The 23,251-nt window shown below is 43.5% G+C and overlaps 1 protein-coding gene across 1 annotated transcript in view; it reads left to right on the forward strand.

The window, feature by feature from the left end:
- Positions 1-1,820: 1,820 nt before the first annotated feature.
- LNX1 (ligand of numb-protein X 1, E3 ubiquitin protein ligase) overlaps positions 1,821-23,251 on the forward strand; it is a 66,305-nt gene continuing 44,874 nt past the window's right edge. The window contains exon 1 of the mRNA XM_010013029.1: positions 1,821-2,203. Within this exon, the coding sequence (XP_010011331.1) occupies positions 1,821-2,203 (383 nt within the window). The remainder of the gene's footprint in view (positions 2,204-23,251) is intronic.

A 23,251-nucleotide genomic window follows, 5' to 3' on the forward strand; every position in this document is an offset into this window, starting at 1 on the left:
TGCAGTGCCCAAACAGTCCCCACCTCAGCCTCGTGATCATCTTTTCTCTTGTTTCATTTTGCTGTTCACCTTAGTAGAACCAAATAATCCTGGTTTTAACTCCTATATTAAGATAGGTAGAGCTGTTCTCTGCACTAGAGGAAGACGTTAATTTCTTCACAGAGAGCTGTTCATAAAGCTCTGGTGAATATTTTTACAAAAGGAAACATTTGCTGCAGTACAGAGTAGTTTAAATATTTGCAAGAATTCTAATAGGCGATGATTTTAATTCAGAAGAAGCTAGAGCTGATCAGGAGACAGAGCTCATGCAGAGCTTAGTCTTGCAAGCAGAAATATTATTATACAGCCACTTAGCATAACTGCTAGGTAAGAATAGGATCTAGCAAAGCATTAAAGTGAATGTTTGACATTTAAGCATCTGGTTAGAGTTAGTGGGGCTATCATTTTACCTTTATGTCAGAAAATCCCTGCCATGTTCAAGTTTAATTTCTCAAGTTTAGAGCCCATGAACTTTGCATAAAAATAAGGGTATATTTTAAATGAAAATGTGCTCTGTCATAGCCAGATTTTTTTTGTATTCTTTTCCTCATTTGCCCTGAGACGTGGGTGTCTGAGGCTGACACATTGTCTAAGCAAATTAAGTCAAGCTGGAAGTAAGAGTAGAGTGTTAGGACAGAGCAGCAAATAAGATTTACATTTTCAAGCAAGAGTAGTAATTAGGCCATTGCATATTTTATATCTTCATGTTTATTTTTGAAGTGGTATATAAAAATAAGCATAGATGTAATGAGATATAAGTGCTCCAATGAGCAGTCGGGGTTCATCAAGTAAAAACTACAAATTACTCTTCAGGTTTGCTGCTACTCATAGAGTTTACATCTTTAAAATACCAGGAGGTAGGTGCTATGGCCAGAGCTAATTAGGCCTGTAGTTAGAGACATACTGGGTTCCTACAATACAAATTATGAACAGAATAAACCCAGTTTCGAGTGATATAGTACTTGGCATCATGCTGTGGACTTCACTTCAGCACATGGGGTATTTGATGCTTTGGGAAGTAAAATGAAGTTTTGAATTGCTTGTGTGGGTACAGATGGCTATAACTATTTGAGGCATCCAGAGCAGTATCATGGGGGGATAAGGAGACAAGCTTGGAATGTAGGGTCGCAGGTGCATTGCTGCTGTGGGACGGGTTTGGTCTAGAGGGTCCCAAGCCCAAATCCTCATGACCCAAACTGTCCTCTCTCTGGATGTGTATCTGTATGCTTGTGTGTGTTAGCTGACGTTGCTGCTCTCCCTTGCTGTGCTGAGCAGGTGACTTGTGCAGTACCCATTGTTCTTACCTATGTTTCTGTAGTCTTGCAGTGTTTGCCTACGCATGATTCTGCTTTTCCAGCAGAAGTAATGTGATCACAAAATCAGCTGACTGGAACTGCAATTACATGCTAATTTAAGGTTTTCAGCCATTAAATGCCTGTATTATTTCTCCCTATTTCAATAGCTTTCTTTACAATGAGAGTAAGTTGTGTAAAATGAACTAGATAATAAGAGAATATAAGTCCCTGGAACTGACTTCTATTCTGCCCCCTTCTTTGCTTCACCCTCCCATTCCAAAGATGCAATCCTTCCTTAATAGCAGCTAGAGGAATTCATATCCAAATACATATTGTAAGTACAGTAAGAGAAAACAACCCAGAACAACAACCCTTCGGCTTTCTTCCCGCAGATCTGATGGCACACAAGCCTTGCTGTGACTCTCACGAATAGAAACAGGTCGGGTCCTCCCGTCTGCCCTCTTTTGAATTGCATCAATTCCGATTATGAGCCAGAAAGAAGAAATGGAGGATAGCTCCCCACCACTTTGTGTCACCTGTGGCCAAGCACATTTACCAGAAGAAAACCACTTGTACAGCTACACTGAAGTAGTAGATGATGATCTGATATGCCACATTTGCCTGCAACCTTTGCTTCAGCCGTTAGACACGCTCTGTGGGCACACCTTCTGCAAAGCCTGCCTTACGAACTTCCTTGTGGAAAAAGACTTCTGCCCCATGGACCGCAAACTTGTGATTCTCCAGACGTGCAGGAAGTCCAGCATACTAGTGAATAACCTCCTGGACAAGCTAATGGTTAGCTGCCCTTTCACAGAACACTGCTCGGAGGTCATGCAACGCGGTCACCTCCAACAGCATTTCCAAACCCAGTAAGTTGTTGTCAATAGACATTTTTCTTTTTTCGCTAATTTTATTAAGGAGAGGAAAAAATATAGTCAATTAATGCTGATTAAAATTACATAGTTAATGTAAAGAAAGATTTGTTGATTTCACTCCCATGAACGCCTACAGTATCATTAATTTAGAGTAGAATTTAGTCCTTTTATATGATGATATCTCACTCTGTTTTTAGAATCAAATGCATTCAAGGTACTTCATGCTATTGTTAGCAGTTCTGGGCAGATACCTTGTGGTTAGCCACATAATGGAAGTGCGTCTTTAGTCATCCAAAAAGATCTGAGAGTTTGGGGAAGCTGAGCTATTATAAATATTTTAATAGCACATTAAGGATTTTATAATTGCCCTTTCTTCAATCCTTTTTTGAATCACAAATGGCCTATATGAGAAGTAGAGCAGAAAATGTTCTGGTTTGGTATTGGTCTTCGGAACTGCATGCTTCTTTCTTCCAGGTGAGCACCGCACCATAGGGCTCACAGAGTAATGTGGTGTGGAAGGGCGTTCTGGCTGGGCTCGCCCTCCAGCCTCGCCTCTCTCAGGTGGCCAGGACAACCTTTCTCCTGCCTCTGGGAGAGACCTCTCCAGGGAGCAGTTTGGGTCCTCAGCAGGGATAGAACTGATGGTGAATAATCCTCCGTTGACAGTGTAAAACCGCATGCTGCTGTTCATCTTGCATCTTCTGCCTTTTGGAAAGAAGGCAAAAGAGTAAAGAGATACATTCAGGGCTGTGATTTCTGATGACAGACAAATGCTTCGGTATAGTCTAGTATCAGCATCTCAGATTTGAGGGGAGATGTGGTCTAAGAGATGCCCTTTCTTTGTGGCCTGTATCTGATGTCCAGTGAAATGACTTCCTCTGTGATTTGCAGGTATGGGTTGTGCTTCTAGATGTGTGCTTCTGCCTGTGCATTGCAGAGGAAGCCTGGGGCAACCAGTGCAGGGCTCCAGACTGCTGCAGGGGCACACTCCTGCACGGATGTGGTAATGCTGAGAGTCACAGCATCCCTGGTGAGCTGGAACACAGAGGTGTGTTCACATGGCTGCAGGCTTCATGGTTTTGAAGCCTGTAACTGGAAATAGCTCTGCAATCTGCCAGTCAGACATGTCCTCATTTGAAATACAGACCTCATTTCCTGAAACACCTGGATTCTCATGAGGTATTTATTCACTAAAGATACTCACTGAAGCTGTGGTTTAACCAACCAAAAAATGTGATCATTTTGCATTACTAAAACTGAAAAAACCCAACAAACCCAAAACAAACGCTAAACCCCAAAACATTAGAAAAGGGGTTCTTGACCCTTTGCAAAGGTCAAAAGCCCACTTTCCACATGCTAGGGGCTTTGGTTATGGGTTTGGATGCCCTTGACCCGCTCAGTTCAGGACCTGGCTTTCCCTGCTGAGGGTGCTGCTGACACATGGCATGTAGGAGGTGGTGGTGGCAGGTTCCAGCTCAAGCCAGTGGTGCTCTGCAAGGTTAGCTATCTGCTGCTAAGGGTTAAAAATAGCAAAGTTACTTAAAATTTTCTGCCTTTGGTGTCAGTACTTCTCTGACAGGTCTCAAATACTAATTTCAATACTAATGCAGGTAAAGGGACTGGCAGTCTGCTGTGAGCTGTTATCACTGAGATTGTTTCTCTACAGATTCCAACCATAAAATCTTGAGCCCCTAGTGCAAATACCTTTTCCCTTTGCTGTACATATAGCTGACTTTAATGTATTTTAGGTGCTCCTTTTTTTCTTCATTTTTTTGAGATAATGGTGCTGTGGCCATAAAACTAACAGGGGACAAAAAAAACCCTACACAATAAATAGGCAAATTGTAATATTTTATTTTACACAGAAGCTACACAACTAGCACAATTCCTGATTTCCTAGTGTCAACTCTCCTACATGGACACATGCAAGTCACTACAGTGTCTTGGTTTCTCCTCCTTATGGTAGTAGTAAAGATACCCTTCACAATCTATCTTGCAGAATCGCAGTGTTGTGAAACATGATTCGGTCCTATAATAGCCTGGCAAGTTTTATTCCAGTGCTTATTACTGAATGTCAGTGGCCTGGATTTTCCCCTTGGGATCTTCAACATCCTATGCCTCTGGCCCAGGGCATCCTACCCCCTGGATTTTCCCACAGTCTCCTACTGCCTGTCCTGCCCTGTTTCAGGCTCCCTCCGCCAAGTCCTGGGTTTGCAAGCCCACGGAGCAGGAGGCAGGAGAGACAAAGCAGTGGTCTCCCTTCCCATCCAAACCTAAAGCCTCTAAGGTAGTGCAGTAGGAGGCAGTGCTACACAGGCTGGGTGGCTTCTTTGCCATTAGTTGGCATCCTTCTGTATGATGGTTTGGAGGGCTGAGTTACCTTAAGGCGAAAGGACAGAGACATGGGAATAGGAAATCACTGGGAACCTTTGCTGCTGGAGGTTTCGGCTTTCCAGGAGGTGGGTAGCACTGCCTCACTGGCATTCCCACCAGAGGGAAGAATTAGGAGGAAACTTTGACTGACTCCTAAAGGGGGGTTTCTGCAGCCTTGTGCATGCAGAAACTGTGCAGTACCTTTATCTTTTTTAAGCACAGCATTAATTATCACTGAAGGCATCTTATGCCTCTGCTTAATTTAATTCTCAGAAATGCAGCATCCTCTCTTTCCACGCCACTTCCAGCTCATGGCAGGACAGGAGAAGGACACTGTGCTCTGGTATGCCCATGCACAGATTGAGCAGACTGAGCCAATGCTGTTCTCTTTAGTTCCGATGAATCAATAGAGGGGAGAGAAAGTATGTGACTTTGCAAATAAAAAATACAAAATAATAATGATAAACAACCCACTGCCCGCAGCGAGAACAGCTCCAAGCCCATCTGAAATCTTGACGGAACGTGATCTGTGTTCTCAGTGCATAAATTAGAGTAGACTCCACTAGAATCACCAGGGCAGTCAGCTGTCCTCGCGTTTCTTGCATGATTTGGGCTCAGACCAATCCTGGTTCTCGGAGAGAAAATCAAAGTTTGCCCTGATCAGAGACGAGGTCACCGATGGGACAAGGTGAGTTTGCTGGTTTATGCTTTGTAATCAGTGAGAGAACTTTATTTGTTATAAATGCCAGTTACCATGGAGTAGTCCATTGAAAGCATCCTTATTTAAAATATTTGCCCTTGCATCCTACAAAAAAAAAAAAAAATCAACAAAAATAAACCCTATCAGAAGAGACATGTCCTTGGATTATTACATGATTTATGTTTGCACAGAAACATCTCACTGGATTTGGGGAATTCAGGCTGAGATGCAGCCAGCCAGCAGTTGGCTGTGATCTTTTGCAGTGTTTTACTTTAAAAAGGTGTGGTCTTCTGATATCGCCTGCTTCTAAACTCCATGGGGGGCATTTTTTCCCCCCTGTCAGACAGCTACACCCTTGCGTGATGCAGTTTAGCTCGTAACCCATCTGCTTGTGGGCAGTGATGTAAACGTACCAGCTGCCTCTGAAGAACCACTCTGAATCCTGCAGGAGGCAGGTCTCTTCCCCGAGCATCGCTCTCCTCTGCAGCATAAGTCACTGTCTCGCCAACCACGCTGTGCTGTCCCTAAACCCTCACATCTACCCATCTGAGAGTCAGATCGAGTAATCCTCTTACAGGTCAATGATTTTTGCAGTGTAGCTTCGTTTAAGGGATTTAAGCTCAATTCATAATGTGCTACCATTGCGTTGAAATGGAAAGGCTTGCTTAGAAGGGGCTTGGCTGGCACAAAAGCTTCACGTTGTGTGTCCCACCAGCACAGAGAGACAGTGGGAAGGAGGAACCCTAGCAGCAGTGCCAGCCCTGCACTGAAAATGAAGGCTCTCCTGTTACTGGTCCTACCTTGGCTAAGTCCTGCAAACTACATAGACAATGTGGGCAACCTGCACTTCTTGTACTCTGAGCTGTGAGTACGCACAGTCGCGCCGGTGTCGTGCTCTCTGTCTGTCTGTCTCACCTGAGTGGCGGGAAGGGGCTCGCCACAAGCGGTTTTGGGGGGGTCTGTCTGTCTGCCTGTGTGTCTGTGCCTATGTGTACTTGTGAAGAAAATCCTGCAACATCTTGCCAACAGCTTCATACCGTGCTGTGAACTAGCTGCTTCCCATCCAGAGGGCTAATAATAGCAGTACGTCCCCATTGCTTTCTGCTTCAGAAGCAGCACTCAAACATACTGAGTGAATCTGCCTTTTTCCTTATGAACTTGCTTTTCTGTGCTGACATTTTAAGTGGTTGCTGGGTTTGTTTATTAGTTTGGGGGGGTTTTTTGCCATTTTTGAATCTGTGTTTTTTCTTTATTTTCCACAAATAGCTTTGCAGGGGACCTGGGCACAGAGAAGGGCATCAGGACAGACACCCCCAGTAAAGCGGTCTCTGTGTGTACATGCATAATGTTCTGTGTGTAAAGCTGCAAGCCTGTAGCAAAACGCTGAGAAGCCTTTCACCAGCAATAATTCACTTGAGACAGGAAAGAAATTTCCTGTATTTCTGTTTTTGCCCACAGCAGAATGTTATTTTCTCTGTAACGCAAATTTAAATGTAGCAAACCATTTATATATCTTCATGTTTAAAAAAAACCCCCACCTGAAACAACCCCATAGCTGATCTTTCCAACCCATAAACCAAATGGTCTAGGTTATCATCTGTAAATGATACTAGTTTAATCTGTGCTTAAATGTTATTGTAGTACTTAATAGGGCTTTTATGACTAGGAATAGATGTTTGTTCCAGTATGTTTTAAGTAATTATGTTATGTTTGTATTTTAACAAATTGTGAACTCTTAAGATCTTCCTTGAGATAATGGATGAAATGGCTAATTCTGCTCAAAAATGAAAAATGACTGTATTGTGCCTACATGTGGGAATGTTTTAGTAACAGTTGATTAGTACCAATGAGACTAATTTCCAAATGATTTTGTCTCTACTGTCAGACAAAAATAGCAGTGCTTTGCAAAAACATGAAGTCCCCATTTCAAATTCTTGTGTGATACGTATGGTAACTATTAATAATTTAGTCATGCTGTGTACAAACAGCTCAGGATTTCTGTATGCTATAGGTGTTTTTAAATGTTTAACAAATCTGGTGTTGAGGGTTGCAGCAATGCCCCCGTTTTAATTTACTGGCATTTTGTTTAAGAACATTAATTAAAAACTCAAACAAAAAACCCAAACAAACCCACACGCACACAGTTAAGCCAAGCAGGCTACAGGAGCAATCAAGCTCAAAACAGAGCAGATGAACAGTTACAATGGAAACAATGGCATCTGGGACATCTAGTTTCCAGGAAAACAAACTGATGAGATTAATCAGAGCACAGGCGCAGGCACAGCCTACTTGCTTTTCTTGGGGAATTCAGGTTCACTGATTCTCCCAGGGTAAAGGGCTACGATGCACGGTAGCTGTTCATCTCTTATTTATTTAGCCTTCTAACCCACAGGGATGTTAGTCTTGCTGGATGTCGGCAGTTGTTCTTAACCGAGTGGGTGTGGGCTGGGGCTTGAACGTGCATCTTCGGTTGTCAGCAATGGGAGGTGCCCATTTCCTGCCCGGGCCCAGCCCCAGATGCTACCTGGAGTGGGAGCTGGTGCTCAGCACCTCCTGCACTGCTCCATCTCTGGCCAGGGAGGCAGGAAGCAGGATTTGCTGGGGCTGACATAATCCAAAAGGGCATCAGGCGGTTTGAGCTCATTTCAGGAATTTCTCCTCCTTCTCTGTGTGTATTTGGTGCTTCTGGCTGCTGCTGGATGCGGCTCAAGGCACTGACATACTAATCTGTGGGATGGGTTCAAGGTCCTCTCTAATAGCAGCAGTTGGGAAAAAAAAAAAAAAGAAATAGTGGTTTCAGTCCTGTTTAATCAGTTTATACAAATGTGATGACTTACAGGTTGCTACTTTGGTTGCTCAGGAACTTGCATGCAGGATGTTTGTAATGCAAAGTTCTGAGTGGGACAGCACAGGCACCAGTGTCCAGGACAGCCCGCACCTGTGGGCACAGGTTTACTGCCCCTGCCTTTGTGCCCCAAGCCCCACAGAGGCAGCTTCATAAATCTTTCCCACAGGCAGCTGAAAAGCCACCACCATGTGTAGCGTGTCTTATGGCTTGTTCCATGGCTCAAAACTAGACTATAGTAAGCTGAAAACATTTGGTTTTTTCATTATCACACTATCTTTGGTTGCTGGCCAGTACAAATATTGGCCTCAGTAAGGACTCATTATTTTGTTGGCTGGCAGCCACCAGAGATACCAGCTGAGCAGGAGGGGGCAGTGGGGCTGCAAGCAGCAAGGGAAGAGCTGGAGAACCATGGAGGATGTGGTTACCATTACTGCTGTTGGCAAAAGGGGAGGAAAAAGGGCACTGGGATTTGCACAGCCCCCCCACTTATACAGCCTATCTCTTCCCTTCTAGCCCAGTCAAACAAAGTTTAAGCTATTTGTCTTGCATTGGCAGGGCTTGCTATTGTCCAAGGGCATTTTTTCCTTCTTGAGCGTGGAACTGGCAGCTTGGGGAATAGGAATTGCGGTATAGCCCAAAGGCCATCTCGAGATGCAGACTCTAGAATCCATCTAAGAAATAAAGAGGAGATTTTAGGAGACTCAAGAGAAGAAATGAAGTTGGGGAAAAGCTGTGTCAGAACTTTGCACTTCAGCTGGGTGTCATGTGGGTAGGAAAGAGCGGTGCGTGGATGCGTTGTAGTGGCACTTGATGGGATAGATGTTGGGTGCTGCTATCTTTAGTTTTCTATTAGCAGTCTGATAATTACAAGTATACTCAGCAAGCAAATACGTATCTCCTGACACTGTCGCCTGCACTAAGACTACTTCCTCGGCCATTGCCTATTGTCTCTCCCTTGTCCCCAACAAAGACCTCAGCACAGGTGCTCTTCTTGTCCTTACTCTTAGCCAAATCATGAAAAGCAGCCTGTGGTAAGCCTGTGGGTGCTCCCTCCTGAGGGCAAGCTCATGGAAACACCAGGCAAGAAAAATCTACGAGGTCTCCCTCAAGGAACCTCAGGGAAGAGGTGGGATGTAGCCACACCAGCCCAGTGGCTCTTGGCATCAAGGGGGTTTACATGGGTCTTGAGGATACCCCAGTCCAGGGTCCATGCCTTCACCTTTATATCCCTGTAAAGCTGACATCTGCTGTTCTTTTTTCTTGTCTAAAATATCTTCAGAAAGGAAATACTTGCCTAAGTGTTCTTCAGGGTATATTATTCCCCCCTTGTTAAAAACAAGGTGTGTGGATGGAGAGGTAGCCTGTGGCCATTGCAGGAGGATCTTCTGGGGGTAAGGACCTGGTGGCAGTGCTTGCACCGAGGGATGCCAGTCTTTATTGCTATCCCTCTTCCTTCAAAGCAGGACCTGTGCAGTGGGGTATTTCCCAACAGAAGGGTTTCTGCACTTTAAGCTCAATGAGCCACTTAGAAATAAAATCATGAGGGGAAGAAGGTTTTGAGACTAGGCAGTGAATAACCTCACCTTGTCCCTCAGTCACATGGAAAGCGAGGGGTGGTTTCCAACCTGATCTGCCTTCAGCGTGTGGCCGTGCTGACTGAGCAAGTGCCTGGGTGTGCTGGGCATCGCGTGTGCTCAGCACAGGTTGAGCGCTGGGGAACCCGTGGCAGCCATGCTTGCTGTCGCTATTTCCTTCCAAGGATTAAACACCTCCTGGTCCTAGTCACTGCTGGTAATCCACCGGCTAGATCCACCCCACTGGTTTGAATGCAGCCTTTTTTTTATATGTATCTGTTGCTTGCTAGAGTGAAATGTACAATGTACTCCCTCGTGCAAAAGTTGCTTGTCTTTTCTTACCCCTCTTCAGTCTTACATGCAACAGCCAAAGGGATCTCACCCAATTAACTGGATCAAGTTTCCCCTTACAACTCTTGTACGATAACTACTCTCTTAAATTTCATAACAGCGCTTTGGGCTGGTATAGCCAGTAAAATCTAGTTTCTCTGTTCATTCAATTTAAAAAGAAGAGATGCAAGTGCCAGCTGTCTTCTAGTGTCCTTGGGCATCTTTTTTTACAATAAGAACAATCTAGTTCAAGCTATTAGGTGCACCCTCCTGGCCCCCTCCCAGCACTGAGCTTAACCATGCGGCCAGTTTCTTCAATTTCTGCTCAACTCAGTGGGGAAACTGGCGTCTGGCTTCAAGTCTGTCCTTGTGAAATTAGCTGCATGGAGGCTGGGGACTGTGGGGCATGCATTATTCGTGACAAAATTGATAAGCCTGGAGCGCCTTTTGGCCTCGTGTATTAGTCTAGTGCAAAAGCCACGTGTTGGCCTCCTTACTCTGTGCAAAGCTGCGCATATGGAAAGCTGTGTTGCAGCTAAGCTGTGAAGTTAATTAAAGCTGAAAGTGTTGGAAAGCAAGGTTTGAATGGAAAGATTCTTGAATGAAAATATAAATGAAATGTTTAGAATACCTGCATTAAATAGCCAGGACAAAGCACACTCGGACTCAGCAGAACTGAGGTGAGTTAAAGCAGAAAGGCATGGATGCATTAAGTGCTGCCTGTTAGCTTCACCCCTATGCTACAGCTTCACAAAGGGGCCAGCATGGGAACATGGCAAACTCTGACATCTTGCATGGAAGCAAGAAATAGACCTCTTGGTTCCTGACTCTTCTTGTCTCAAATATCCTCTTTGGGAAAGCTTCTGATCTGGATATTATCTCATATGAAGTCTGAACAGGTACCGTGGTGCAGGGGAGCAGTAGGCACTGGGCACTTTCAGGCCCTCTCTTTGTTTCTCTGAAAGGGAGCAGGTCCTCCGAGGACCTAGTTTTCCTTCAGACTTCCGAGATCTTTCCCAAAATCTCCAGCAGTTGCTGCTGTCATTTCCTCAGCCTGTCCTCTCACTGCCTTTCCACCAGCCCTCTTGATTGCTCTTCCACTCCTGTCCTCTGATTGATACCTCTTCTGGTCCTTAACTTAGTTTATTCCCCTTGTCTCTCATGTTTGACCCTGCTTCTGTCATTCTTCTTCTTTTATATTTCCAGCCCTTTGAATTGCACAGTAAAGCTTGAAATTTTAGTATGAGCATGGTCTGAAAACCTCCAGCAGAAGCCCATGTAGGTGAACTGCAAATATACTGTATTATTCTTAAAAGTACAGGAGAGTTATAAACTTATGCAGCTGAGGTGTCCAAATTGATTTTTCTAAATATATTAGGTATTGTATTGAGGAGTGTCTGATACAGATTATTGTGCTAGCATAGGAGGTGTAGCATAAAGTAGTAATTTCTATTGACCATGACTGTTCTGGGTCCAGTCACTCTTTGGCCAAGGACTAATTGCACTCTGCTACATATGCAGTATTTTCCCCTTAGCAGCACAGTGGGGTCTGGGTCTCTCCCACACCTTCTGCCTCCCTCTTCCAGAGAGACAGTACCTCTCCTCACCTGCTCATCTCGCCTGGTTCCACAACGCAGGTAAGAGAGGGTTGCATTTCCCGTGGTATGACTGTTACTGGTTAGCATCTTTTTCCCCAGTGCTGTGATTCAAGGTGCAGAAATAAATTTGTCTGGGACAGCTCCAGAGACCAAAATCCTTTGAGAGCTTTAAGAGTTTGTTGATTCTGCCTGGGAATTTTATGTGTAATGAAAGCTGGCATTTCATACTTTGAGAAAGATCCCACTTCATTCCTTCCATGCATTCATGGAAGTTGCCTTTGCTTCTTTCATACCTACCTACACACACTTGAGATCCAAATTAGACGTTTTACTCTGCTGGAATGTTTTCTTATGGCTGGAGTCTTCTCACACCTTTGGATAAGGCTGACATTGGCCAGTGTCAATATCAACAAATACATTTTTTTTCCAAAAGTAAAATCCAAGCCAGACAAAAAAAGTGAACCCCTGCCAAGCTGGAAAGCCATTGCAATCGTTATGGTTGGCAGAACTGTTTCTTTTCATGAATGAGTTATGTCTCGCTTATGTCTGATTTTTGCTCGGAAGTAGTATGCTGTCTTGCCACATAACAGGAGCATGGAGGGGGCAAACCTTATCCTACTCAGAGGCCGCTTCAAAATGGGCGATCCACTTTGGGATGAGGGCAAAGCACCAGGGGGCTGGTGGGGTAAGAAGGAGTGAGGTGATGGGAGCTGCAGGAGGTCGGTGGTTACTCACAAGCAACAGACTCATTTCTCATCAGACATTAAGCCACACAGGCCGTATGCTGCAAGTTTGGCTGACCTCCGCATCTCTCTGACAATTAACCTAGTTTAGCACTGGCACTGGCAGCATGACAAGGATATTTTTCCTTGAGCTATTTCTCTGACAAATCTGGCAGAACTGGGCTGTCCTGCAACGTGAGGATAAACACTGCTCTTGCAGAGCTCTTATGGCTGTCATAGCTTAAATCCTGCTCTGAATACTGGTTCTGAGACCAGCTGCAATACAACTCGTTTTGCTGTAGGGAAGCAGACTAGTAGGTCTGAGGGTTGTCTTAGGTTTTTTTAATGCTCTTGACCTTTTGGGGGAATCTGCCTTCAAGGTCCTGGTCTGTAGAGCAGCTGGCTGTGTTTCATGACCTTCCTCATGAGCAGAGCAGTCATTCAGGAACTAGAACTGATTTTCTGCTATTTGGCATGTGACTGGGTGTCCAAACTGCCCACCCTTGACCATGTGTTGGAACTAGATGATCTTAAGGTCCTTTCCAACCCTGACTATTCTATCATTCTATGTAGTTATGATGATGCCAATAGCACAGGACACAAAACCAGAGGTTTTATAGTAACATTACTGGCAATGTTGGACTAGTAGCATAGCCTACTACTAGTCCAACATATACTGTCACATGACAGTATAGATATGACTGCTTAGGACTTCCTATTTCAAAAGGAGGGCCCAGGTTGGACCCTCTATGTTGAACTGCTACTGCAGTGGAGGTATCTGTTAGTTAATGACATGTCATATGCCATGACTAAAACCCCACTGTCACTAAAGGGTTCCTACTTTGGAGCTAAGATTTATTTTGGGATTAAGAATGTGAACTTTTGGGTTTTTTAAACATCTTAAGAAGTTGAATTTGCTCTAGGCCTCAGCAAAGTTGCATCTGGTGAAGACTGAATTTAGCCAGTGAACCCTTGGGTTCTCTCTAGAACATGTTTTGGCCATCCATATAATTTATTAATTGACAACAGATTCGAATATAGGTTGAAGCAAGTTCAGGAGGAACACAGCGAAACAGTTGGAGACTGTAACATGTGCTGTACAACTTTCACACAAAAAAAATGAACTGTGAAGCAACCATAACTTCCACATATTCCTCCCGATAAGATGGAAAAGAGGCCAACTGTTACTGTGGGCAAGTCAAGCCGTATTTCTTGGAAGTTTCTGTCTGCTTTCTGTTGAATTGCTACTGGCAGCATCATCAAACTTTATTGATAACGTCTTGTTCTTCTCAGCAGTGCAGGCAGACAATCAGATTTGTAACAATCACACATATCATTAACTGTATGTGCTCTGGTATTCATTCTCTCTTTTTATCAAGACACTGAGCTGAGTATAATGGATACCTGGGCGAGGAGGAAATAATCATCACTGATGACTCTGTCCTTGCGGAGTTGTCTCGCTCTGTGTTGCTGCTGTCACACGTGGTATGAAGTTGGGTTAAGACAAGATACTTGCAGTTGCTGGAGCTGTGCTCATTTTTTATTTGCTCTTCTACTACATAAAAATATTCACTGCATAAAAATACCACCTAATAATACCCATTATTATTACCTAATATAATACCTAAATAATGTAAAATAAATTATTAAAATGGCTTTAGTGGTATAAATTTCAGCTCCAAAATTCATTCATTGGTGTATTACTTGGGAAATTATTTTTCCCTCCTCAACTCTCTTGAAATCACATTGGCAAGAAGCAAGTGATTTAGGTCAGCAAATTTTTTCACATGAGCTTACACTCTCTATATTGTACACTGCAGTCCCATCATTCACTAGACAGTGTGTAATATATTTTTAATGTTGAATTCAGTAATTTAGTAACCTCTTAAACAGAGGATGAGAGGAATCTGACATGCTTTAAGGGCTGTATTTTCCTCTCTCCTCTGTAAAACTTGGGAACTGATAAGATTAGTAGACCAATGGCCTCGTTGTTTTGTGGTTTATTAAGAACAGGCAGTACTGTTTTTTAAAGCATAATTCAGGTATTTCCTTTTTGTCTCCCGTATGTGATAAGCATTACTGTTAATGTTATTTTTAACATTCTGTTAACACTGGTGATTTCCCGCTGTTTTTAACCTTTCTTCCCATGTAAAATGAGTAGTGGAATGGTTTCATAGGAGCATCAAGCAGAGGCCCTGTCACTTCTTGATTTTATAGCTCAACAGTATGAAAGGCCAGAAAAAGTCCCTCGTGAAGCAGGCTTTTATGGAAAGGAGATAGGCATGATTAACCAAATCTGTTCTCTGAGCCACAGGAGACCACTAGAAGCAGAGAGTATGCTGTGCTGCTGCTGCTATATGAGGATGTGTAGGTTGGTATGGATGAGCAAGGTTGTTTTACTTGATATGCATGAGCATCCCCTGCCAAGAGGCTATATTACAGTCAGAAATAAGTACTCTATATGAAGAGCACATGTTGCAACACAGCTCTTTGCCAAACAGGTTTTGCAGTGGGAGCGGGAATCCTGGGAGGTAGTTGTGACTTGCCCTTGTCAGCTCCCACAGGAGCCTCACCACTGGTTCTGGTTTAAACATTTGGCACATCTGTCTTCCGAGCATTACTACCTGGTTTGTAATTACAGCAGGAAGGTGATACTGGTGCAGAAAGGACAAATACAATTCTTTCCCAGATGTAGTGTCTATGTACTGGTGTTTCTTTTTTGCTATTGCCACTGCTGCAGTTACAGTTGTCATTGGGATCTGTTGTGGGGATGAGCATAGTTGAAAGTGCAGCTGCTGCTACTTTGCCTCAACCCAGACAGTAATGAAAATATTGATGATAGTAATATTAGTAAATCAGTCTAGAAATGCTGAGGAGATCAGGCACCATATTGGCACGCGGTGGTGGCTGCTGCAGCTGATGCCATCCTCATGTTCCTCTGCTGCAACCTGGATCCTGGCATAGGACTGGCAGAATCTTGCATGTCCCACACAGCCTACAGTGTTGGGAATGTGCTCTGTTCTTCACACCTACCCACCTGTTCTGTACTGTCATGGGTCAAAGGTATGGCCACACAAATGTACTTTCCCTGGCGCTGTGTCCGTACATTTTCTCAGTGTCCATTTTTAAATTACATTTAAGTTTTGTATGTGTTGATAATTTTCAGGGGATTGAGTGTATGCCATTTCTAGCAAATATGCTGTTTCCAGTTTCTTCCCTCAGAGGAGACTACATTCCAGTGCATTCTTGGTTTACCCTTCCAAAACATGAGTGTAATGAAGTTGGACAGTAATGGTCACTGCATTTCACTTGTTTTCTGCTCCTTCTGCTGTGGTCTAAGCATCCGTAGGTTTGAAGGGTCTTATAGCTATGGTCTTTGAGTTCAGAACAAATCAGAAGAGAATAGACCAAAACAGGGCACATCATTTAATAAGATATATAGTGTAACTTGCACTTAATATATTGAGCTGACAAAGCAAATAAATGTAGTGTCCTGCAGATCTGCCTTATTTTTTTCTTATAATCTAGGCTTGAATGACCCAAGTTGACAAAAGAAACTTACAAAGGGAGGCCTAAACCAAGTAACTTTCTTCTAAAGCTGTTGAGCTGTAATACATACCAGATATTTCCAAAATGCATTTGCTCCTGTTCCACCTATCTCACAACACAGTGTCTTCCCTCTCCCCTTCCATTTTTAATTCAGCAGATGCTTAGTTGCATCCCTCATATTTTTGCTAAGTCAGTATTGCAGAGAGGTTAACGGTCTCTTAGAGAGAAAATGCATTTCACAGATCCGTGATGGTCTCCTTGCTTTTTGTTAAGATCTGCTAATTGTTGTTCATCTCTTCCTGCGCTTCATGTCTCCTCTGTTTTTCAAATCCCCAGCAAATAGAGGTTGACAACCAACGCAAAATATTCCATAGTGATTTTATGCCCTGTGGTGCTTTACAACACCAAAAGAACTCACAGCTGACAGCAGGAAGCTTTTTTGTCTGCGATGAGAGAGCTTGATTTGCTTGCGCATTGGGTAAAAATAACAATTTGCTCTTAAATAGGTGCTTATCTTTTTGCAGCATTACGTAAACTCTCTTGACGTTACCTGCAAAGTGCAAATCAGCTGCACCCTATAGATGTTTTGAGAGAAGATGTGGCTTTGGAACTCCTTAAATAGGAATCTTTCTGTTGGTTACCTTGACATGACTTGTAATGCTTATTCAGTCTCTGTTATCCCCAGTGTCGGGCTGTGTTTTGGTTTCTTCAGCCATTTTCCACCTGGCTGCTCCTGACCACCTTACATCTTTGTCTTTCCCATGCTTCCTCTCAATTCCTGTTTTCTTTACACCTCTGCTCTTGCCTCTTCCACATGTCTGCCCCCACTCAGTACAGCAGCACCGAGGTTACTGGGGAAGCACGGTCTTGAACACTGCACAGCATGTGGCAGCATGGCTGTTCTGTCTGGTGAAGGAGAATTGGTTTAAAAATACAAGGCACTCTCGGACACTAACTCCATTATAACCACTGCAGTGGTTATAAGTTGGTTGCACAGAGCCAAGATCAAATAAGGGCAGAGTATGCTGGTCCTCCACTTAACTGTGGTAGGTTAATGGAGATCACCGATCCGTAAGCTGGTGAGTTCAATTGGTTCATGGAGAGACACTTCTGTCAGAGCTGCATAAGCCCTGTCCTTCTTGTAGTGGTTGTGAGACCCTGTCTGCTCTTTTCTTTTGTCTCCAAGCACCTGACTGGTCTTTGAAAGGGCTGTTCCCTTGAATGTCTTGTCTTGTTCAAGGGGAGTTAGGAGGAAAGGGAGAGAGGGAAACCAGCTGACTTGATCTTTCAAGCACCCTTATGGTTAACTCCAATGCTGCTGACCATGCCAAGCCATGTGTCTTCAATCACCTTGCACTATTGCAGCACTGCAGAAGTCTGAGCTGGTTATGCTTTGTAATTTAAACTTATGGATTGAGTAACTTGTGAATTTAAGCTGCACAGCTTAACTTCAGCAAAACATGTGGAGTTGAAGGCTGAAAACAAAGAAAGCTTTATGGATTGACCAGTTTTGATGTGACTCCCTTTATATTAACTTCACTTCAGCAGTCTTGGTGAACTGTAAACATTTATCTGTTAGACTAAACACAGGTTAAGCCAGGCCGTGAAACAGCTCAGATGGCAGAACTGACATCTAATCAGAGTTTTATCAACTGATCCTCTGCTTAGTTAAATTACCAGCTGGACTGAAATCCTCAAGAGTTGCAAACTGTCCTACACACTACAAACAGAGAAAATAGAAAAAGCCAAGGAAATAGGGGTTATAATCATTCAATTCCTTTTACCTACTTGCTTTGTTTGTTTCAAGGACCTTGCCCCTAGTTGTTCGTCTATCTGCTACTCCAGTACTCAGACAGAGGAATCAATGGAAGATGGAAGAACTAATGAAAAGAGTAATATCAACATGCTTGATTATTTCCTCACTTAGATTAGTTCTATACAGGTATTATTCCACTGACTTCAACAAATTACTCCCTTGAATTTTATTGGAATGAGTTAGGAAGAAAATTAGCTTTTGCGTACATGAGCAAACTTCTGGGTTTTGCACCTATGGCAAACAAAATAGTGGAGATCCAAAAGAAATATTTTTGGGGAAAGGAGCATCTGACCACACTAATTCACACCATGTGGTTTTCAGCAGAAACAGCAATTTTCAAAAACAGAACACCCCTTGGGGGAGTGGGGGTGAATGAGTTGAAACAATACAAATAAAATGCCATGGACTCCAGCTTCTGCAATCTCTGTGACAACCTCCCTCTCCCTCCAAAACACACACTGCTGTGTGGGAGCTTAGTAAAACCTCAGGCTCCACTTTTCCCATCCCTTCTGACAGTGGTAGTTGCACGAGAACAGATCTTACAAAACTGTGACTTTTCTCCTGTTTTGGTTTGGGTTTGTTTTTTTTTTTTTTTTTTGTTTGGTTTTTTTTTTTTGAGGGGGGGGTGGTGTTGTTGAATTTCATCTGCCTGCATTGGCAGATGGAAGCTCCGTGATTTTAATGCTGTTCAGAAAGACCCTTTTGAGCAGGGTGTTTCCAGGACAGTAGCAGGATTGGTGATAAAACAGTGACCCATCACTGAATGGTCTGCAGTTAAAGGGCAAGGATGCAGAAAGGTCCCTGATCATCTCCAGTGGTGAAGCTAGTCCTTATAAGTGTCATCCACATCACAACAGAAGGCTTCAAGGGGTTTAGGTGTGAACAGACTCACTGCCTGTCTGATAAGCTACTGAAGAAGCTGAATGGTGTAGCTTTAGGCTAGGGATGAATCCTGGTCCCCTCTCACCACACCTCTGGTTGACCACAGTCATGGAATGAAGTAGGAATCATTTTGTTGTCTCCATTTCACCTCAGTGTCCCAGGCCCAAGGAAGCAGAGGATTCAGGTTTGGGGTTTTTATGTTGACTGCAGGGAAATTCAGGACTTACAGGTTGGGTCTTCTTCACTCAAAAAGATTCTGTGTGATTTTTCTTCCCCGTGTCCTGGCAGCACTCAGAAGTGGGATAGGTCTGGCACTATGGCACTCCTCCTTCCCTCTGTCCACATTCTCTCACTTAGAGAGGCCCTGGGCACCAAGCAGGACAGAGGGCAGCCTGTGTCCACCTGAGAGCTGCTGTGGCTTGCTGTATGGGCATACATCAGCAGGGCTTCAAAATAACCTTGAGATCATGGTTTGCCTCTGAAGGTGCAGGACTTCCTGCAGAGCCCAGGAACAGTGTTTTGCTATTTTCTGTGGGAGCTGATGGGATGAATGCCCCTGCATGAACCTTCCCTGCTGCAGGTAACTTACAAAGGGGACAGATGAAGGGAAAGAAGTGGAGCCATGGGTCTGGCCTGAAATCCTCCTGTTGACATTGCCTGGTTGTGGCTCTTCAGGCAGGAGAGGGCTGATACAGGGCTTTGTCTTATCTCTGATACAACATTTGTGCTGAGACACATCTGTGCTCTCCTTCATCTGAGAGAAACAGGGCAACTGGGTCCTAGGTGATTTTATAATTTACATTTCTGTTTTTCAAGTGGTGTTTGCTCTTTGCAGTTAGTCAAACCAGGGCTCCCTGAGCAATGGCTTCAAGAAAAGGTTATGACTATGTGAAGCACACTTCTGGAATCGCCCATTGTGCCGTCCACCGATGACAGTTCCCTCAGCACTTTTTTTTTCCTCTCTGACATTTCCAAAAAGAACAGCTGTGCTGCCTGTGGTCCCCTATGCCAGGGAAGCAGTTGCTGCTTTATTTGCCCCTCCCTTCTGCTGCTTTGCAAAGAGTGTTTCTTCCAGGTCCTCTGAAATAGTTATGTTGAAGAGAAATGCTCCTTGCCCTTGCAAGCTAATGGTGAGCTGTCAGGTCCAGGGCTGAGCACAGGAATTCAGGTGACAGGTGATTCTGCATCTTTAGCAACATTTGGACACAGTGCCCAAGCTCTTTTAGAAGTACAAACCTCTTTTGTGCTTTTAGAAGGTAGACGGGTGTCTTATTTTCATTCCCCTCTCTCCTTTTTGCTAGAGATGCTGATGTATCTGACAGGGAATAAAAGTACTATTCCTACAGTTAGGGCTCTATGGGACTGCTTTTATTCTTACTGCCTTTTGTGCTATGGTAGTTTAAAGAACCCACAAAAGAGCTAAATTTGTGTTGTGGGAGACACTGAACTGAAAAGCCCTAAGGACTTTTCTTTACACATGAAATAAAGCAAACCTGTACCTTGATTTCAAGATTTGGCATGTTGAGGGGTAGGCCCTGGCTCTCACAGAGCTCCTGAGCTTAAACTATGGGACAATATCACCTCTTTAGTGATCCTGAACCACCGCTAGACACAACTGACCAGATAAATTGTGTTTTATGGATTTAGGTTATTTTATAAAAGATCTTGACAAAAATTCTGCCTACTAAATTGGGAGAGCATTTTTTATCCTTAAATTTTATTAGGGCAACAGTGTTAAAATGATACTTTTAACATGTTAACTAACAGAAAACAAAGTATCAAAGGATCAGGAAAAAAATGTCTTCTTTTCTCCTGGTAGCAAAAGGATACCTTTATTCACTTCCCTGTGTTACTGACGTCCACTGGCATGAGTATCTGTGCTTTGTTATGCCTGCTTCTTTGTGGGCTAAAGGAAAGTGCAAGTACCTTTGTAGACTTAAAATGAAGCTGTTACTGACACCTTGATTATACATGGCCACTACCTAGTGTGAAGAAAGGATCTTGGGATGCAGAGCCTGGAATTAGAGTGCAATGGGATTGGGAAACTGGCACTTAAAATTGTCACCAAGAGCTCCCATAGTTTCCATTTGGTGGCCAGAAGAAAGGGCAGGGAAGAAAGGGCAGAAATTGTCCTAAAAATATGGTGTGAGCACCTGAGAAAGTTAATCCATAATAAGGTGATAACAGTGTTCTTACTCTAGTGTAGCTTCTCAGGTTAAAGCTGTTATTCTGAAATAGAGATGTCTCCAGGGAAGTTATTCTTGGATGTGTATTTCTACACATATAATATACATAGTGTATCATTCCACAGCCACTACAGTAAACATGTACTTCCCTGTTACAGACAACCCCATAGGAAGCAACACCACCTCTGGAGGCAGATGTGGTTAGCCTTTGCAGAACAGTTTGTGCTCAGTTTTGGAAGGTCTTAATGATAGTACCTAAGTACTCAGCAAACCCTCCTACATGATGCTGTAGCATCTTCAATTAGCTTTTAAAGAAATAAAATAATTTATCATGAGGCTGTTCTGTTTACAGTCACTAAACTGTTAGGCATGTCTTTCCCTTTCTTCCTCCTCCTCCTTTTCCCTCTGCATTGCACCCTTATAAACACAGTGCTGAGTGTCTGGCTCTGCCCTTCAGGAAGCAAAATTGTTTCAGAGCAGTTAAGGAAGTTCCTCAGAAGACACAACCAGCTGAAGATAGCTAAACCACCAACCACTGGTCCAACACATTGCTAAAAATGCTAAAACAGAGATCCACATCTCAATCGCTAATAGAAATATTTAAATGCACTACCAGTTTTGTTTAGTCTCTCTATTCATTTATTTTTTTATCCTCAATGTCCGTGTCAGACTGGGGTGGATATTTTGGAACCAGAGAAAATTTTCTCTTTGTAGCTGTAAGATTATTCTGTGTTGTAAAGCTGGTCATCATCGTCAATGAACCGTCTGCATTGACAGGCTATTGGGGTAATATTTACATGAAGCATGTAGGATTTGTGTTATGTATGTCTTAATGTGGGCTGCCAACATGGCCAACACCCCAGCATGCTGCTGTCCACTGGACACCACTGTAGATGTCCAGCTGGAGACCCTGTCTGTTCACGGTTGCTTGGGTCACCTTGACTCAAGACGTGGTAGTGGCTTTGCTGTGAAAATCAGCAGGTGGCAAGGCATGGCATGAGCACACAGATAGAGGTTAGATTGCCAGCTCCCTACTGAAGGACCAGGGTCATCTCAGTTTGAAGAAGAGATATGTAATTATCCTTCTTTCACAGCTGATAATGAACTGACATCATTTCCTATGCCACCTTGGTTTTCCTTCAGGGGGACCATCATCACTGCTAACGAGACTCAAGTCTATTTACTTGTGACGTTAACACAGTTGCAGCCTGGACTAGAACAGCCTCAGGCACGTAGGCTGGCTGAATCACCCAGATGCCACAACCCATCACAGAGAATTCGTGGTTTGGATTAATTTCACGGCAGGCTCTCACACAGCAGCCCCGACCCATTCTGTGGGAGCAGCAAGGTCAGGCAGGATGTACCCGCTCCTAGGATGGCAGGGGCAAGGTCACTGTCTTGGATTACCCAGGGGAATATAATTGCAGCTCATGCCTAAGGTTCAGTTCTCCAGACCTGTTGCCCAGGTTTACCCATGGGGTTCTAGGTGCTCAGCTGCACGCATGATGTTTACATTTTAATTTAAAAAGCAAAAATAATTATTAGAGCTTGAATATTGGAATTCCCAATGCTGCAGTGGCACAAAAGCGGAATGAAAGAGCAGCTTCCTAAAGAACATTTTGGGATTTTTTTCCTATTCCTCTATTTTAGTAAGATATGTAAGTCAATGATAATATGAGACAGTACGAGGTGACTGCCTCTTACCATGAATGTTTTTTTAATAAATTGAATAAGGAGAAAGAGAAAATATTTTTTCTTATTTATACTATGTAAAAGTAACATGAAATCTGAGAGAGTACAAGCGACTAAGAAAACATAAAGAAACCTATAACATCTGGAAGCTAATGTGTATGGAGAAGCTAAAGTAATATAGGGTGCAAAAGCTGTTTTCTCCTACTTTTTTCTCACTGGGAGAACCTCCCCAGGGATATTGTGAATTTCCCATCACTTAAGGTTTTCAAAATGCAATTGCAGAGGGTCCCTCCCAACCTAGGCTCTTCTGTGATTCTGTGATAGTTGCCTTTGCCAGGGAAATCCATTTTGTGGTGTTAGTAATACAGTACCAGCTTCTGAAGGCATTTTTTCTAGTTAAGTGGTTTCACTACTGGATTCCTGCTTCCACCCTACTTTATGTATTGTATCCCTTGAGTCACCAGTTATATCCTACTGGCCTAAGAAAACAAGACACAATTTTACAGAGAGGTTTCATCCTGTATCTGAAGCCTCTAAGATCACTCCTTCAGGCTGCAGAAGGCCCTGTGTGCCTAGATGGTATCGCACGTTTTTCCCAAGATCCTGGTTGGAGTAACAGAGGACAGTGCCTTTCCTTATGAACCTCTTCCAACTTCAACTGAAAAGCCAAAGCAAGCAGGACTCATTCTCCCTCCCCAGGCACCAGTTTTTCTTTTGGCAGTAGCATCCGGCCCCTCTTGCTTAATCCACCTCCCTGAATAAGCTTCAGCAG

This window comes from Nestor notabilis, unplaced genomic scaffold (assembly GCF_000696875.1).
Source record: "Nestor notabilis isolate BGI_N333 unplaced genomic scaffold, ASM69687v1 scaffold24350, whole genome shotgun sequence".
Lineage (NCBI taxonomy): Eukaryota > Metazoa > Chordata > Aves > Psittaciformes > Psittacidae > Nestor > Nestor notabilis.